Here is a 19,229-nt window from a genome sequence, read left to right on the forward strand (position 1 = left end):
CTGTGACCCAACAGCATTGATCCAAACAGAAAAAACAATAATCAGACATTAATATATTAATCAGACACACTTTACATTGTGAGTTTCTCCTGAATTGTCCAGCTTGTTTGTTAGTAAGCTAACAGCGAGGTGGCGAGCAGGCAGAAGAAAGAAGGAAATCAGCGGAGTGGGAACATCTTGGAGACGAGACATCAAGTCACCTGACTAATAAATATGTCGTGTAAGTGATGCTACTTAAAGATAAAACCCTCAAGTCACTACAAACCATAATCGATTGCCGGCTCCTCAACCAAATCCGAATCATGTCAAGGTGGAAATTCTGCTATCTAAACTCTGACTGAACACTAACAAGAAAAAGAAGCATGTTGCGCTAACGAAGAAGGAAAATGAGGGTCAACTAATGGCTGATATGGCTAACACATTCAAAACACGACACAAGCACGTTAAATTCTCTGTTTATTACTTTATCTCTGGTTATCCTGACTGTATAAAGTCAACTGGACTTCCTTTCTTGGTCATTGAAGAGGTTTTTACCTCTCATGTGAAAGGCTTTTATTTTTTTAAGCCCTAACTGGTCTAACTGGTGGAGAGTTCAGGCTTTTAACAGTAGAAAGAGCATTGAAGTCACAACTCATGCAAGGTTAAAACCTCCTCCAGAACCAAGAGAAACATGTGATGCTGCTTTTAGCCAGGCGGCTTGGATCACCATGACCTGGACGCAACACATCTCCTGAAGGTACACGTCTTAGCCGATGGGTTCCTAGATACATCCGAGGATACACAACTGGTGGAGTGCTGGTGCTACTTCACTACGTTTCATGGTACAAACCTAAAATCTGCACATTTTCATCAAATACTTGTATTTCTAATGTGTCTTCTTGATGCTTCTGCTGGTGGTAACAGTAGTTTAGTGTACTTACTGACTACGACAGGGGTGGGCAACTGTGGCCCTCGAGGGCCGCAGTCCTGCAGATGGTAGGGGTTTCCCTGCTGCAACACACCTGAATCATCACTTACTTTGAAGACTAGTGCAGAGTTTGATGTCAAGCACTAGTCTGCTAATTAGCCATTGGTTTGAGTCAGGTGTGTTGCAGCAGGGAAACTCCTACCATCTGCAGGACTGCGGCCCTCAAGGGCCACAGTTGCCCACCCACAGACTACACTGACAAGTCCAATCTGCATCACTAGCATCTGACTGAACTAAATAATCAACTTTTCACAAACAAGTATGAAGACAGATGCCTCCACAGCAGACTCAACTCTGCAAGGAAGCATGTTTTACTGCTAAATCTGACCCACACTGAGTATCCACCCAGTCTGGTGGTTCAACTGAACCATCAGGCTGGTAGTACAGCTGTACAGCTGTACCACCAGGCTGGTAGCTGACAGCTGAAAAATGAGCTTTTACATCAAGCAATGTACGTTATTGCTTCAATCCAACTCAAATGCACCTTTGCAGAGTGACACTTCCCTACCTGTAAAAAGTTAAACAGCCCTGTGTTGTAATCAGCAGTAACATTTGTCATGACAAGTCTCAGATGAAAACACCCTTGGTGTCCCATGAACGCAGCAAGATTCCCAGAAGCGAGTCCCCTCCTGCTTTCTTGCAGGCACAGATCCAGTGTTGCTTTGAGTTCAGTGTTGTCTCTTTTTAGCTTCTGTAAGCACATCTGTAATTCCTTCATGACAATAATATTTACTCTATAGAAACAAAGCCTTGCAGCACGCTTTCTGAACTTCAATGCAACATCAGAGCGATTAAACCTAAAAATCACCGTGGATTCAACAACCAAACATCTGTGTATGACAGAAAATAAGCTGTTTCTGGGGTCACGTGTGACACAGCGGCATCCACGACGTTGGTGGGAAGGCACCAGTGTGAGACGGTAAATTTTTCATTTTCATAAAGCTGCACATGGCTGCCAGGTTCACAGTGTGTGCTAAAGCAAAAGTCTAATGCTTTATTAACTGATGAATCTGTGCATGAAGACCGAAACAAAACTGATAGCAGATGGACAATGCTGTGCACCTAAATGCTGAGCATGTTAGCTTATCACCATGGAGAACTATTAGCTGGGGGAAAGAAAAGCAGCCTTGATGACCACTTCAGTGGAGCTTAAAGCTCCAGAAAAGACTGGACATGAATCCAGCTTTACTGGTCAGAGCTTCATGCTTTCTTTTTAATCATGCATGCATCATGAATGGTATTTTTAAAAACAGCTAACGTGAATAGATTTGCTCTGCAGGCTGCAGGAAAGCCCTGCCTGGCTCGTACGTACGACACCTCAGTATAATCAGACTTTATCAGTGCAAGAAGAAGAGGAAGTCCATATGGATCCACAGGCTGACTGGTCTTCACAGCAGCTGTAAGTTAGACTAAAGTGGAAAGAAAAGACACAGACACAACGTACAAAGTTCTGCAAACCTGAGTTAGTTAATTGTAGGAGAAGGAGGGGCAGCTTTTAACGTCTACATGTGTGCACTAATGGAACTAGACGAGTCTGAAGAGAAGGCTAAAGTTGCAGCTGAAAATCTCTGTGTGCAAAAATATGACAGGAAGCTGCCAAATAGCTAAGATTAGGTCATGTTTTTACAGGTTTGCTAGTTCTATCAAACCTTTTTTAATCTGAGTAACCAGGTAGAAAAGCCAGTGAGAACTGGTTTATTATTAAATACTAGTTTTCCTCACAGGCTCTGTCCAGTCTGAGATGTCCCACCACCCCCCTCATTTGGACTCTGGTCCAGATGTTGCTCTCCTGAGCCCTGTAATGTGTCGTTAAGTGCTGCACAGTATCTGATTTTCCCCGTTGTTTTCAGTGCAGATGGGGTACAGCCGTCCCATCTTGCTCAGACTGAGATGAAGACTATTTCTTTAAAAAAAACAAAAAAAAAACCCCATACAACCCCTCTCTTCACAGCGGCTCCTGATCGTATGTCGTGTGGAAACTTAATCTAAAATACTTTCCATCAGGCTCTGCTGTTCATGATCATTTCAGCGGTTCATCTCGGCTGCAGGCGTCAGATCCACGAGGCCGCTGCTTCAGTCTTTGATGAAGACAACGCAGTCTCTGAGGACCCGCGGGAATTGACAGCTCTCAGTAGAAACGTTTGCGTTTGTTTTCCTTCCAGCGGCCGTAAAGTATGATCCCCACCACCGCCAGCACACTCAGGCCCAGCACTGAGAAGAGGAGGGTAAAGAAGAGGTGGACTCCACTCGCCCCTTCCTCCTCCACTTCCACTGAAAGGTAAAAATAAACATCACAGGCAAATAGATCAGTTATGCAGCATAACGTCAGATAGTACAGAGGTGGAGTGCATGAATATTTATCCTTTAGTGCTGAGTAAGTAAATTTATTCCAAAAATTATTTTATTCTGCTTAAATGCAGTTTTTTTTCCCAGTCTGTTTGAACAAAGCATGAGTCACAAGAGGAAAGGTCCTGGTTTTAGACGGCGGTCATTGCACGCCTCAGACACAGACGGCGTTTGTGGTTAGTTATGCTCACATAAACGCATGTTTCATCAACGCCAAAACTCCTCTCTTTAGGTCTGGGCGACTAATCAAATTAATCAAAACCAACAATCGATGTAATGTTGCTCAGGTCAGTTTTTTCATTCGGTTATTTCTCTTAAATAATTAGAAAAATAGTAATTGATTAGTAATTTTTAGTAATTATTTTTTAGATATTATATATATATATTTGTATTTTTTTTTAAAACCATGTGTTAAATTTGACAATATCATTTCTTCTATTAAGAGAATATTTGCAACACATGATTTAAGTTACCCATGAGGCGAAAAGCAAAATGATACTGAAACAACTGCTTATTATTGTGATGAAGGTAAACTCTTTAATTGTGATATTGGTCTGAGGTCATATTGCTCAGCCACACCTCAGCAGAAAATGCCCTGCACAACACCGCATAGAAAGAAAGTTTTCTTCTTTTGTGCTCCTGCAGCACAGATACACACTCAGCGGCTGGAAATTGAGTATCTGACATCATTCCCTTTTTGTTTAGCAGTTTCACACTCTTTAACAACAATCCTTCTGTCCTGTTAACCTTTAACAAATAAATCCGGAAGTTTCCATTCTTCTCTCTCATATTTTTGCTTTTATGACCCAATTCTTTCAGTTTAATATTTCCTGTAAATCTTTAGTCCTGTGAATAATTAGTCAGCTTTTGTCCTTATGAAACTCTTTTTTTTATATATAAGTCTGCAATAAACTACTTGTAAATAATTGACCTACAATCAGTCTGATCAGTCTTGACTGTAGGAAATAAAAATGCATCCTATTCTCTAAGGTACAGCATCAGGGGGTGTAATAAGTAGTGATTCAATGTTTGCCTATAACTGAAATTCAGTCACAATCTGATTTCAGATTATTCAGGATCCACAGATTGATCTGAAACAATATCACAGGCGACTCAACATTCATTTACATTCACCTCAAAATCACAAAAAGCAACTAGAATATTACTTATCAATTTCTATGTCTGAGGTCAAGTATTTAAATGAATCCATTTTAATAAAAAAAAAAATATATATATATTTTTTTTTAGAGCTAAGAGCTGAAGAAAAAAAAACAAAAGACAAGCATTTAAAATAACGCCATTTTCAACAAAAAAGTGTCATCTAATAATGCTTACGGTCTCGATTTTTGAATGATGTTTGCATTTAATATAATCCCAACCTGTCCTACAGCTTGAGTAGAAGCAGCTGCTGGCAGAAAAAAGCCAGCTGTGCTGTATTTACCATTAAACTGTTCCATGTTGTCAACTCTGGGGATGGTCACCTCTTCCTCCTCCTCTTCCTCTGGAGTCTGCTCGACGGTCAGCTGGTACAACTTCATCGAGATGATGTCGTGGTTATCTAGAAGGATGAAAATATAATTCCCACAACCTTCCTGCTTTTGGGATGTGAAACAGAAACGTTCTAGCAGTAAAAAGTTAAAGTTAAGTTTCCTAAAAGCTGAATAAAACATGCAGAAAGTTGTTTCATGGCATCTTCAGAGATAACATACCCGACAAGTCTCCAGTAGCAGAGGACGCCCCAAAGAAGTAGCCCAACGGTATCCGGACACCAGTCACATCAGCGCACTCTTTCCATTCCTGCTTTCCATCTACATCCACCATGAGCTGGAGGGTGGAGGAGCACAACATCCAATGCAATCATCTCAGAACATCTTACAGGATCTGTTTTAGACAACTAGGAGTAGTTTTTCAGAGTTTATCATAATCTCTGGGGTTTTTCACAACACAAAGGTCTGACTAAAAACATCCACTCTTCATTTATCTTCCTTAAACTGTTGTGTGTGTGTGTGTCTCACCGTCAGCCTGTGTTTGGAGTATCGGACCAGAAGAAAAGTATCATAAACTGCATTGCGCGCCATCGCGGAGCATCCACCGAGCTCAGTGGTCCGCCCATCACGGTCATGGTCGTATAACAAGGTCCCGTTTCCCAGCATCATGGATATGTACGGGAAAGTCCTCTGTGGGAGAGACGGGGGGACGTCAGAGTTACGCCTCTTCATCGTCTTCCAGTGGAGCAAATATGCACTGATGCAAAATCTTTACAAAAACACAGGGACCCTTTACTGAGCCAGTTGTCTGCTTGTGGTCATGACAGCACTGATGGACAAGGCCGGATTATCCAATGGGTGTTATGGGCACAGGCCAAGGGGCCCACCTGGAGCCCATGTGGGGCCCACGTAAGGAAAACGCCAGCAGTTTGGACATAAAACCAAATGTACACCACAGTATCCAGTGTGTTGCTACTGGTACCACTGGCTGAGATGTTAGAAATGTTGTTTCACAGTGTATCATTCAGTTTTCACAATGTTGCAGTGGGGAAGGGGTCCCCCTGGAACACTCTGGGCCCAGGGACCTGTGCACTTTTAATCCGGCCCTGCTGATAGACGACCTCAGATGGATGTGATGATGCAACAGAATGACACAGAGAACATGTGGATGAGCAGATGATCAGAGGTTTCCATGTATAAACAGCAGCTTGTGTTGCTACCTGTTCTCCAGCTTGAAGCTTCTGGATTCAACAGGTTTGCAGAAAAAAAAAAAAAAAGGAAATCAAAAACTTGAGAAATTAAATCACTTTCACTTTAAGAAGCTCCTTGAAACTGTGATGACTCTCTCTGCATTGATGATTTTTATAACTGCATTTTAGATGTCAGAGAACTTCCTTCAGCTCAACCAGGACAAAACTAAAGTTTTAGTCCGTGAAGCACACAAAGAGGGACTAGTTTTAAGACTTAAATCACTTGCTTTAAATCCCTCTGAAGAGATAAATAACCTTAGAGTTATCTTTGATTATGATCTTGATTAAAAACGAAACCAGGACGGTGTTCTTTCACCTCAGAACCATTTCCAGACTGCGACGGTTCCTGTCTCAGGCCAATGCAGAGAAACTGATCCATGCTTTCATCACCTCTAGAACAGATCGACTATAAACCCACTGCAGCTTTTATAAAACTCAGCCGCTTGCCGACTGATGGAGGACCAGAAAGAAAGTTCACATTACACCAGTTTTAAAATCTCTGCACTGGATTCAGAGTTGATTTTAAAATCCTCACATTAGTTTTTAAAGCTCTTAGACCGAAGTATTTTTCAGACTTGCTATTAGCTTATGAACCTGCCGGGGCTCTCAGGTAATCAGGGACTGGTCTTTTGTTTATCCCTGGGGCGAGGACGTGGACATTTGGGAGGGGGGGGACAGCTTATGACTCACTTTTTTATTTTGATTATTCATGTTTGAGGTTCTAATTGTTTTCATACTTTTTTTAAAAGTTTTATTATTTTGCTACATGTTAACTGTTAAATTGACCATTTTAATGTTTTTATTACTCTTTTATTGCTTTTTACTATATCTTTATTTTTATGTTTGATTTTTTCATTCTCTTAAATTCTTATTTAGTCCTAATATAATCCCCCCCCCTTGTCTTAGCTTCCTGATACAGTGAATGCGGTTGGGACAGCGCCTCCTGAGAGATCATTTTATGTTTACTCTGTTGTGTATATGTAGGTTTTATAGACTCTTGATTTCGAGGGATTTGATGAGTACTTTTATTGCTTTTAATCTAAATAACTGAGCTACATTTTTTATTGTATGAAAGGTGCTTTTAACACACTTATTGATATATTGATACATTGAGGGTGTTGTGGTACAAACAACTCACTCTGCTTTCCAGTTATATCCATACAAAAACAGAAGTAAGGATCACCTGAATGTTCCTTCAAACTAAGCTGAAGATGATTATTTAACACACTGGATATTCAACAGAAGCTGCAAGTTGCCACTCACATCATGGGTCTTGTCAGCATTAGGGTATGTGTCAACAAATATTCCAAGTCCAGTGAACTGGTTCATGTTGCCGAACACAGGACCTGCAAACGATGAAGAAGGAAAGCTGTTATACTGCAGACGGGATTAATGTTACACAGTGAGGTGTACAGCGAGGTGTAAACCAATTCATTCATCAATAGACAGCAAACAAAGTCCTGCAAAATAAAATAAAAAAAAAACAAAAAATTCTTGGCAATGAGCATTTAACATGTATATTTTGGATGAAACACCAGATTATTGTGTAGCGTTCACGACCAGACCATCCTGCGAGTACAATTACTGAATAAATTAAAGTAATCATATCTATTCAGGTAAATACAACATATTTATAGTAAACTTAAGGAGGCATTATCGTCACCAGAAGTTTAATTTCAGCCTTAGAACTGTTTGACACACATCAAGTTCCCCTTCATAAAAAAGGAAAAAGAAAACATCCTATAAAAAACGTTGCCTCCCCAGGTGGTCAGACCTAACCTGATTGGTTTAAAGATTGAGAATACAAACAAACAAAGAGGTATTTGCTTATAATTATTTTGAAACAAGTGAGGCCATGAAGATCTATTTTTTGTTCCCAGCTTTCAACAGTACAACCAAACTCGGTAAACACGTCTTTTAAAGAAGATGTAAAATTCATCTATCCAGACACAGACACACACACAGACACCAGTCCAGTACTAACTGTGGACATGGCACCCAATTGGAGGATTTCCAAAACATTTCAGGACTCTCTATTGCAAGTGAATAACTTGCAATAGAAACACACATTTGTTGCAGGTAACATCTCACATGGAGGTTCTGACAATGACAACAAGTTGCAGACCAAAAGAGGCAAGATCCATTTTTACGGCTAGCACTTCATTAGTCTTCCTGTCCTGCTCTCTGAAGTCCAATCAAAAATAATAAACTCATCTGATTACTTCATAAAGTTGTATTCAACAGAAATTATGATCCAAAGTCTGACAGTGTTAAGTCATGATGGAGCTTAAAAGCTTCTCCGCTAGGAAGTAGAGCAGTTGCTGGACCCAAGTCCAGTTTTAAGCACAAGTTTAGCCTCAGCAGACTGAGAGTAAACATCATGCTATTAACATTGGCAAAAGTTGTATTCAGCTTGCTTTCGTGAGTTTACCAATGTTTCATAACCATGTTTGAACTAGCTAAACATCAGAAAATTAGGTCTTGTGTGGGGCGGCAAACAGCTTGCTTGAGATATTAACTGATTTACAAGATCCAGCTGTCACATAACAGAGGCAGAAAACTGAAAGATTGTGGTTTTAGGAGGAGCTGAAGCTAGGAGATCACACATGCTGCAACACTGATATCTCCAGGCAGAGTGTGTACTAGTGACATGTGATGGCTCCATCTGACGGGTGAAAAACTGTCAGTGACTGTGGCCCCAAAAAACCGTTTGTAATGTAAACTGTAATAAACTCCTTGAAATCCTAAATTAAGAACTATAATTTAGAATAAACTTGCCATTTTGCATGCGATCTTTGGTCAGCCAGAGAGCAAGTCCGTCTCCGTGGAGGTTTTTCTTTCCCTGGCCGTGGATTTTGAAGTGCACATTGAGCTCCCAATCCTTCAAAAACAAGGGCTAAAGAGCAAAAGACAGGAGACAAAGTACAGGAGTGGTATGCACCATCAGAAATAAGTAAGAAATTATCTCTTTTTGAAACACCATGAAAGTGCAAGGATTTATATTCCATGTACAAAAATTATCTAATTTGTTTCTGCTGTGCAGGCCGGATGTGAGATGTTAAGGTGTGGTTATGATATAGTGTGTAGCACAGCTGCATTTTGCAGATTGTTGCAGGTGACTTACGATTCGGCTCCACACAGCACCCTGTCTGCTCTGCATGTCTGGTGTCAGTCTCACTTGATCAGGCGTCACCATGGCGGTTCCCATCAGATCCCATTGTGAAGAACTAGAGAAACCCAGACCTTCACAACAATAATAATAAAAAATAAAAAAAAAACATAAATTAATATAAGTATACTCAGAATGGGGAATGATTAAGAGCATTTTAAAATGGTCAAATATACTTTATTTGACCTTCTGGGGGGTGAATAGCTCCAAATGGCAAATTTAAAGTAGTTGAATCATTTTCATGAAAATAAAATCAAGTCAAATAATTAATACAGACTGGTCCTTCTGACAATGTATAAATATATATGAATATACAAGTAAAGGTGTATATAAATCAGCATTTTATTTTAAGTTATCTGTGCTGGTCTGTATCTGTATAAGAAACCAGTTTACCAGTTAGCTGGAGGTTAATAAAAGCTATTAAGCCTTTTTTAAAAAATTTTTTTATTTTTTAATTTCGAACTAAAATTTAAAAAAAAAAAAAAAAAAAAAAAAAAAAAAAAAAAGGACTTTTAAAAGAACAAATATTGGTCACAACAAACAACAAATAAAATAAGCTTCTTAAGTTAGAAAAAGGGTTTTGGAAGAAGTTGGGCAATCTAGTCCAAAACCCCGTTATCAATGACGCCGTGAAATATTCACATGATGAAAAATATAGTAATACACATTAAATTCCATTACAATGAAACTTAAACAGCATACAGTCGTAACACACACAATAAATCACAGAATTCAACATACATTGCTTTAAAAAAATTGCTCTATTTGCCTCATAACTTTTAATAATCTCATCTTCTATCATTTGTTTAAATTTTCCTATTGATTGACATGATTTTATTTCTTTACTGCAGCTGTTCCAGAGCTAAACTATTCTGTAGAAACACAATGGAGTTTAGCATTTGTTCTCACAGCTGGTTTTGTGAAAATGGATGTTCCTCTCAGGCCAAATATACTCTCTCCTAACTGGAAAAGCTTTTGGATGCTGCTGGGTAATTGATATTATTTGATTTTGAACATAATTTGCCTCTTTATTTCATGTATTTTGTTCAGAAACCCAACCGCGAGGTGCACAAAGTTCTTCATAGTTAATTATTATCCAAAGTATCACATACAGCCAACAGTATTTCGGTGACTTGAGACAAAAGTGCTCTTTGTGATTAAAAAAACCCAAAACAAAATCTTTTGTACTAAATGTAAAGTTTAGCTGTGGTTTTAGGTTGTAATCAGTCAGATAACATGCGAGCTGACGCCGCAGGACAGTAAACTCACCACGGTATGGTTTGGCCAGAGAATATTCCCGCTTCAAAAAATCCTCCATAAAGTCCTGGTCGTCAGCTAGAGACTGGCTCGTTAACATACAAATAGCTACGAGCAAACATATTAATTCACAAGTGCTCTTTAGACAGAACATCGGACATAAACTACAGAAACTTCTCAGTTGAGACAGATTTAATATCCTGACAGCGGCAGCCATTTTTACACTCCCACTTCGAAGAGGTCACGTGATGTCAGGCTAAAGAAGGAGGAGCCACCTTTCAGAGCTGCGGATCATGAGCCAATGCTGTTCAGCTCCATCTACAAGCCACGCCCATTCAACGGTTTAACCTATGGGCTCAACTCTAGTCATCTTCAAGCCACGCCCATCCAACGATTCAACCTATGGGTTCAACGCCAGTCATCTTCAAGCCACGCCCACTCAACGGTTTGTATCTCCACCACAGTCTGATCTCCTATGCTGAATGTGCGCGTTTGCACCCGTCGGCCACCGTACCTTCCCAAACTAAGAAAAGGTTTAAGGGAGGCACATATTCCACACATTAAAGACAACAGTATGGTTGCAAAAGATATTTTTCACACATTCCTACAACAATCGATGTTGTGTGATAATCTAATGTCAGACTTAAAGACTCTCTCAGGACATATCTACATTGTCGCTGGGGTCTTTTGGAGTGGAGTTATCATGTATTTACCATGTAAGCAAAAACTCTCCAGTTTCCTCCCATTGTCCAAAAACATGCATGTTAAATTAATATGATATCTGATTTTAAAACCGGTGTAAATGCCAGTGTTTTGGTTGTTTGGCCCTGTGATGACGTGACTACCTGTCTAGGTGTACACCACCTTTTGTCTGACAGCAGCTATGATCAGTCCCAGCATGCCACATCTCAAGTAGAATAAATGAGGTAGAGCACATGGATGGATGGACATTAACTCTCTAAAACTGTGTGTTTATCTTTAACTTATGGCGTTTATGCACACACTACTGCAGAAATAACTAAAGAAATGGCTTTTTAATTAATAACACTGTATGTCAACCTAACTAAACACACTGTCTAAATTTTTTTTTTTTTAAAAACTCGTGTTTTGCCAAACACTAGTGTAAGTTACTTTTAAGGAGGCAAAATGTTGAAAAATCATCTATAATCTAAGACAAAGTCTATGTGTTTTCTCCAACTAGTGTGGTTCTGTAAGATACTGACAATTCCCAAAGCTCTTCTTATGTTTTATTTTGTGCTTCTTAATCTACTCTCCCAACTTGTAATTATAAAACAAATCTCATTGCAACATTTTGGAAGATGTTTCAATTCCTAAAATGCTCCTGCAGGTGAGAGGCGGCTTGCATGAGGAAGGAATTCATCTTTATCTGTGACACATTTATTGACATGAACACCTTAAATGCTCATCTTGCAGGGACGTTCACAGCAGAAGACTGCACGAAACAGTGGGCAGATGATTGACTCCATCACAGCTGACATTCACTGGTGTTATTTTAAAATGAAAGCTGTAAAGCCAGGATATCTCAGTTTTGTTAAAAGCCTCATGGCTAAATTCTTTCCTTTGACTCCTGCACTTCCCTTACAAATGAAGGAATTTAGACATGAGGAGAGAAATCAAAGATGCAGATTAGACTCATCTCACATCCTGCCTTCTCTTCAAGTAAAATAAATAAATAAATAAATAAAAAAACTTTCATGTTTTACTTACCAAGTTACAATAAGTAATATTACAAAGACATGATCTTGAATGAAAGTATTTTTCATTTGTTTTTTTATTAGATCTCAAACATTTTAAATTTAGTTAGTATGACTTTAGCTGAATATGTAGTTTATTGATGAATAAGCATGTTTGTGGTAGTGTTCCTTCCATGATGTTGTCAGAACTTATTTGATGGACAACAGCTCCATCTTGAGGCAACAGGGCTCCATGTCTCCATACTTCAGTGTACATAAGGGGATAAGATGAGATCACGTGTATGTTTGCTTGTTATGCTTTAACACCAGCAGAACAAAAACAAATTAATATTTTCCACTGTGGAAAAATCTTCAGTGTTATTTGTTCTTATTTAAATCAAGAAATACCCAATCAGCCAAATGAACGACGCCACCACCCATCCATCCATTTTCTAGTCCAGATAAGGGTCATGTGGAAGCTGGAGCAGGTTGTGGAGCATGTGGAACAGGTCATCAGAATAAAACCACTGACAGGTAAAACTGTTCATTGTGTTACAGTGCAGTCTATCTGAGAGACACCTTGAAATGAGTCCAGATCCTGACTGGACAGAGTTTCATTAGCAGCAGAATAAAGGGCTGAGAGTCAGTCAAGTGGTCAAACGCCGCTTGTCTTTTTATTTTAAGAAAATGAGAAAATAAAAGCAGTGATTTACAGAAACATACAGTAATAAATGGAAATGTGATAGATAAGGCAACCCCCCCCCCCCCCCAAAAAAAAACAGTTTTTTATTATTATTTAAAGTCAATATTCAGCACTAAGATCTTTCAACTCAGCCTGAACCCTCTGAGAGAAGCTTTTTGGTTTTCTGATCACATGAAGGACTTTTTAAAGATGTTCTTCGGATGTTTTCAGCATTGTTTTGGTCTCTGTCAATGTTGAGGTGCTCAGGGGTCCCTCACGCCCGCAGACCTGTTGACAGTGATTTTCAGTCCGGTTTTTGTGTTATGTAGCAAAACTCAGCCTTTTCTTCCTGTTTCCTTTCCTTAAGAATGGCTCCTTGACATCCACCCTTCCACACACTCCGTTTCTCATTCATTCAAACTTTACCCATAAATAGTTGACATTTTTACGCCTGTCATTATCATCTTATTTGCTTGCTGGTGACTAACACAATATCCGAGCAGGTAGATTTCTCTAAATGTCATGACCTGACATGAGTCATCTCATCGCCACATCTCCTCTAATGGTGGCATCTTGATCACCAGAGAAATCTGGCTCTTTGCAGAGTCTGCTTACGGGGCTCCTGCTACCCTGAGGCACCTCATAAAAAAATGCTGCTCGGTTCGATTAATGGAAAGGACGCGGTATTGACATGTGATAGTGAGCACCAGTCAGGTCCCTGCAAGGAATTACAGTAATGCAGTCAACTTCAGTCCCAAGCTATGGCTCCTCAGAGACACACAAAAAGACAAAAGCAGGAATAAGAGAAGAACCATGAGCTGTTTATGATCTTGGGGCCCTTAGCATTTCCTGTATATGTCCCCTGGGAAGGTATTAGTCACTTGCACTGAGAAAGCAGCAGAATTCCAGCTGAACCTTGAAACCTGAAACATCAGCGTCTCGCAGCTCTCCTGACACCCACACATCACCATTTGTGCATCCTGTAATCCACAGCGGAGACTGACCCATGCAGCAGCAGGCTGTCCGAGGGGCCGTAAATTCTGCCGCAGCTTACTGAGCAGAGAGGATCGTGGGGCACGCTGTGAGCAGTCGCCTCCTGCTGTGGCAGACTTGCACTGTAATCCGTGTTTGCAAGGTCAAGAGATATTTTGATATCGCTTGCTCACAGTCAGATTCAGTGCTCATCTTTATTAAAGCCGTCCACACCTGTTCTAGTGTAAACAATCGGGAGTGAATGTTTCCCAAGGGAAGGGAAGGCATCACTTTTTAACAGCCACATGCTCTGTGCTGTCAGCAGTGCAGCTGATGAATGCTGTGCATGCAAGAAATGATATAGTACACAACACAGAGTCCGAGGTCCCAGAGAGACACAACATGAAGCTCTTTACAAAGCTGCAGCATGCATGTTTGTATCAATGTGATACAGATCAAATAAAGAGGGATTTATTATTAATATAACAGCTGAATCATGTAGATCTGGACACAATATTGGATGATTAAATCAGATCCATTTCTCAGTTCTGTAGCAGTGTGATCAGATCTTCGTACCGATCATAAAGTGTTAAAGTGTTTACACACCAGGACTGATGCAAATAAACAACACAAGATTGGGAATAATAATAAAAGAGGTAAATTTTCTGTTTCTGTTGATGCCAAATTGTGAATAAAAAAAAAAACAAAAAACAAACTTGCAAACTGGTTTCCACATAAAGTCATGACAACAGTGTGTTGATGCTGCAAAAGCAAAGACAAGAACAAGCCCTGGCGACATCCTACTGCAGAAAAGAGAGAAGAACTTGGGGCGTTTCTTTGTTTAATCCAGCGGCTGAAGCTGGAGCTTCAGGACGTCTGTGGGACAGTTTCAGGATCTTCTTTAGCAGCTAGCCGCTTGCTTTAAGAAGCAGAAAATAAAAAACAAATAAAAAAATCTCCATCATGGAAGTTTGAATGAAATAGCAGCAAAAGTGACTCCTGCATAGCTCACAGCTGGTGATCCATCAGTCAACATTGGTCGATTTTATATTAGATATCAAGAAAAATCAACCTCAGTTTGATAAAAAAAAAAAAAATAAATAAATAAATAAATAAAACCCACAAAATCACTGGACGGAATTTTGATTTGACATTAACTCGATAAAAAATATTGCAGTGCAAATTATTTTGACCAAATGTTCTGGCTAAGTGTGTAAAGATCTTTACACTGTAAAGTTTTATCCTGCCAGTCAGCTGTAGCACACGTCAGTCTGTTTATGTTTGTAACAACACCAGGCAGGTGTACAAGACCCATTGTGAGCCGATTGAAGGAGGTTGCAAGGGCTTTGCAAGGCGATCATTACAGGCTGCTGTGCCTGACACAGCTGAAAAGACTTCGGATTTAAGAAGGCTGGTGAGGGGTGCAGTTATCTGCCTGGAAACAAGTTGGTGACTAATCACCCTGAACTGGGTCTTCTGGAGGTGGATGTCTGAAGCTAAGGATGGAAGGTTCTTCACTTTTGGATGTTTTGACAGAGACAAGTAAAAACTGTATCAAAGTTACAGTTAATCATATCTTCGAACGCTTTCTGGAATGGTTAAAAACAGGACTGCAAGTTTTTATGGCGAGATGTTCAAACCTCTGCTTGTTCTTGTACCACTGTTGATGTTCGCTTTAGCAGGCTTTTCTCTGATGTCTGGGATCCAAATAAAAAGGCCTTTAAATTGTTTTGATGTTCAACTGAAGGGTGTTTCGTCCAGTGTTATCATTTAAAAAATGAAATGAAAATGAAAAATTTTTTATTCATCCCAAAAGGGAATGTCAATTTAAATCATGAATTTAAATCAATTGAAAGTCTAAGCAGTCATATAAAGCATTTCCCATGGTCAGTGGCTTTAAAAGCAAAATAAACTGTGTCATCAGTATAAAAGAGAACACAAGAGAAAATGATATTAAGCATGTGGAGACAATGACAGATCTGGAGAAAAAATAAAAATGCAAGTTAGTTCCAAAACGTGTTCCTGAGGCAGTTTGGGAACCTTTACTTACCTGAGAACATTAAAGGATGAAGTTTTCTCCTGCAACTCAGAATCTTCCATTCATTAGACAGAATAAAAAAAATATTTAATATGATCCCAAAAGATCCCAACTGAGTGCCTCGGTCTGATTAAAACTGTCAGGATCAGTTGTGTCTAAAGAAACACCAAAGAAGAATCAAGCATTAGCGCAGCCCCACCACGGCTGTCACTGGTTTCCTTGATCAGAGCTGTTTCAGAGCTGTGTTGCTTTCAGAGAACCACGTAATCACCTCCGCCAAGGAGGTTATGTTTTTACCGGCGTTTATCTGTTTGTTTGTCTGTTTGTGTTCAATATAACTCAAAAAGTTATTGATAGATTTGAATTAGATTTTCAGGAGTTGTTGGAAATGTGAAAAGGAAGAACTGATTTAATTTTGGTGGTGATTCGGATCACCGTTTGGATCCAGGAACTTTTTAAAGACTTTGGCGGAGGTTTGCGCTCGCCGAGTGTTTTTCTAGTGTTGTTTAAAGACACGAATATCCTTCCTTTGGTCCAAACTGTTGGAAAAACCAGCAGTGACGACAAACTGAGATTTCTACTGTTTTCATCTTCGATTCTTAAAATTTATACAATAATTTATTTAGCGATTACAACATTTCATGACATTAGGTTTAAAAATTTAAGTCCTGCGACTGAACATCTTTCCCTTTACCTGCCTCGGTTTGCTCTTTTCTGCTAGTTCAACCGTTTTATTTGGGTTTGAACAGCTGGTTTGTTTAAAAAAAATCTCATGCCGTTGGCATTAATTATGCGGCATGCGAGTACAGCACCATGTGGGAGAATGTTGCACATATAACATGCCTCTAACGTGCCATGCCCAGCTCCTGACAGGCCCCGGTGTGAAGTAGCGAATGATTAAATAATGAGCAGACCTTAATGCTGCCTCTGAAGGGACATGCTGCTGTTAATATATGACCACTTTACAGCAGACAGTAAGTGTCTGCCCAAAGACTGCAGACATTAGGAACAGGCAAACACCTCTGGACATAAATATTCACACTTTTCACGTCCACTGGCCTGAGAGAATATTGTCACATCAGTCAGCGGGGCTGAAATATACCCGCTGCTCTTTTCAGACACTCTTTAATGGGCTTTTCTTCCCACCGGCTCATTGTGCTGACAAAAAAGAAAACACATTTTCTTAATTGAAACACTCTTTCAGCAACTATTGTCTCCTCCTGTTGTGTTACTCTGACACATTCACTGACCATATTTTATAGCCATGCTGACTGGAGGTAGATGATTATTTTATGAATGGTTAAACAGTGAATACTCTATTTTTCTTCTCACAATATGCTTTTAACTGTCAGTTTCAACTTTTTTATTTATTTTACAGTATTTGTGGAAAAGCCCTTCAGAAGAAAATGACAGTTTTCCAGGTTTTGGCTCAGCTGTGATGGATAAAAGTAGCGAGAAGTTGTCCAAAGCATGAGAAGATTTGCCAATGCAGGGCTTGCATCTTGTTTAAAAGATTACCTTCCTTGCAAAGTCAAACAGCTACTTGATAAAATTAGCAACAGAATGCCAGCTTCTGTTAATTATCCTGAAATGTTCTCTGATGTTCACAAATCAGGTCGACTCCTGACAGAAGGAGCAATAAAGAGGCGTCCATCACCTAAACATAACAGAAGCCACTGAAAATATCACCAATGCTTTTTAACATCATTTCATTTAAGTTTAAGTTAAGTTTGTTCAGTTTGCTGATTTCTGTGTGTAGATTCAGGCTTTGTTTGTTGCCAGATCTCATGTGAACTATTAAAATGATGTACTTTTGAACTCACATCAGCCCAGTCTTTGTTTCTGGTTCGTTTGAGAGGAAAGCAATGTGCTCTTATCTTGATTCACTTGCTAAGTTTGTGTTCCACCTTTAGAACATCCTTTAGATGTTGTTACGACCCGTTGTCAGGAAGGTTGGTGCAACAAGTACGACAGACAGCACGGATTCAAAAGAAAAGAGGTTTATTACACACCCCTGCGTAGCCCACACAATACAAGCGTGTAGCAACGTGCTAGGTTATTTAGGGTAAGGGGCACAGCTGAAAGGAAAAAACAAATGCCGCAAAACAACATTTGAAAACACAATAATCAGTCAATGCTGCCGTTCCCATGAACTGAATAATGTGACCTGAATAACCCAACACAGAACCCAAATAACAGTTCAAGACAACAAAAGGAAACAAATCAAAAGACCAGATCTTAACCAAACCGTTGGATTTTCACACAGGAATGTTCTGTTAAGTACGTCAAGACGTTCTCTATCAGCCACAAACACAGGTTACAGAAGCTTTCCACCAACCACACAGTAAACATCACATTAAAAAGTCCATCCCAGAACCCAAGTTGAGGGGGCCAACCACCAGAAACAGACAGCTGATTCCCCCTCCAGTCGAAGTGCAGCAGCATCTTTTTATGTCCCTCTGTGAACCAATGAGAAGTGGAGGCGTCAAAGGTGTGTCCATTCCTGAACCAGAGGGGCGGAGCTGGCACTTTTATCCTGAATGAGCCTCAGGTGTGGTTCTCTCACAGAGGCTTGTAACACTCTCCCCCTAAAGTTACAAAACCTTTCTTCAGGGTTTGTAACAAAAAGGTAGAAACACAGGTTGATTGCATACATCTCGAAAGTGCATCTGCACACATGTTCTCTGGGTCTTTCTTGTGGCGAATGTCAAATGGGCGGTCCTGGACCAGCAGTGCCCGCCGCATAAGACGTGATTTTTGACACGACAAACAGTGGAATGAGTGCGGGTTCTTTTTCCAAACTGTACCTGAGAGGAAGCTTGCAGTCTCCAACTTGGAGAAAACTAAGTCAAGAAAAGCAGAAAGTCTTGGAGATGATTGAAGGAGAATCTGAAGTCCTGGTGGAAACATGCAGAGACTCTTCCAGCAAATGCAAAACCCTTTAAACTGAATTGTTTGCTCACCTCTACATGAAGCTACCAGCTTATTACAGATGTTGGATGCTGTTTTTCATGGACCATTCAGATAACAGACTGTAAATGGCTCGGCCACTTTTCCGTTGCAGTCTCTGGTGAAATGGACCTCAGTGTTTATCCACAGGCTTTTGCTCTGGTAGAACTTCAGTAACAAGTCTATGGTTGGGGTGCTGCCGTCATATTCATCATCCTACCTGTTACTTTTACAGAACAGTCGTAGCCAACGCTCCCGGGATTTTATTACTTTTAGCCTTCACTCGGTGAGCAAAACCTTCAGCCTGGAAGACGTGATTCAGCAGGATGTGAAGCTGCCCATCTTGATGCCATCAGGGGAATACAACTTAATCTGGTCTGAAGACAGATTTTTTAAATGCTTAAATGTTTTTTTTGTT

The 19,229-nt window shown here is 39.9% G+C and overlaps 1 protein-coding gene across 1 annotated transcript; it reads right to left on the minus strand.

The window, feature by feature from the left end:
• Positions 1-1,092: 1,092 nt before the first annotated feature.
• lman2lb (lectin, mannose-binding 2-like b) lies at positions 1,093-10,671 on the minus strand. Its single transcript, XM_079250751.1, has 8 exons — positions 10,489-10,671; positions 9,175-9,293; positions 8,829-8,946; positions 7,314-7,396; positions 5,329-5,490; positions 5,023-5,137; positions 4,755-4,871; positions 1,093-3,238 (listed from the first exon to the last, which is right to left on the minus strand). The coding sequence occupies exons 1-8, from the start codon at positions 10,628-10,630 to the stop codon at positions 3,096-3,098; spliced, it is 999 nt and encodes a 332-aa protein (XP_079106877.1). The 5' UTR covers positions 10,631-10,671; the 3' UTR covers positions 1,093-3,095.
• Between the last annotated feature and the right edge of the window lie 8,558 nt (positions 10,672-19,229).

This window comes from Telmatherina bonti (genome assembly GCF_933228915.1).
Source record: "Telmatherina bonti genome assembly, chromosome: 13".
Classification (NCBI taxonomy): Eukaryota; Metazoa; Chordata; class Actinopteri; order Atheriniformes; family Telmatherinidae; genus Telmatherina; species Telmatherina bonti.

Coding starts and splice junctions, on each gene's coding strand:
- lman2lb (XM_079250751.1), bottom strand. CDS start 10,630: ATGTTCTGTCTAAAGAGCACTTGTGAATTAATATGTTTGCTCGTAGCT. Junction 8,947..9,174: donor GTGCTGTGTGGAGCCGAATC/GTAAGTCACCTG, acceptor TTTGCTCTTTAG/CCCTTGTTTTTGAAGGATTG. Junction 5,138..5,328: donor ACTCCAAACACAGGCTGACG/GTGAGACACACA, acceptor TCCACCCTCCAG/CTCATGGTGGATGTAGATGG.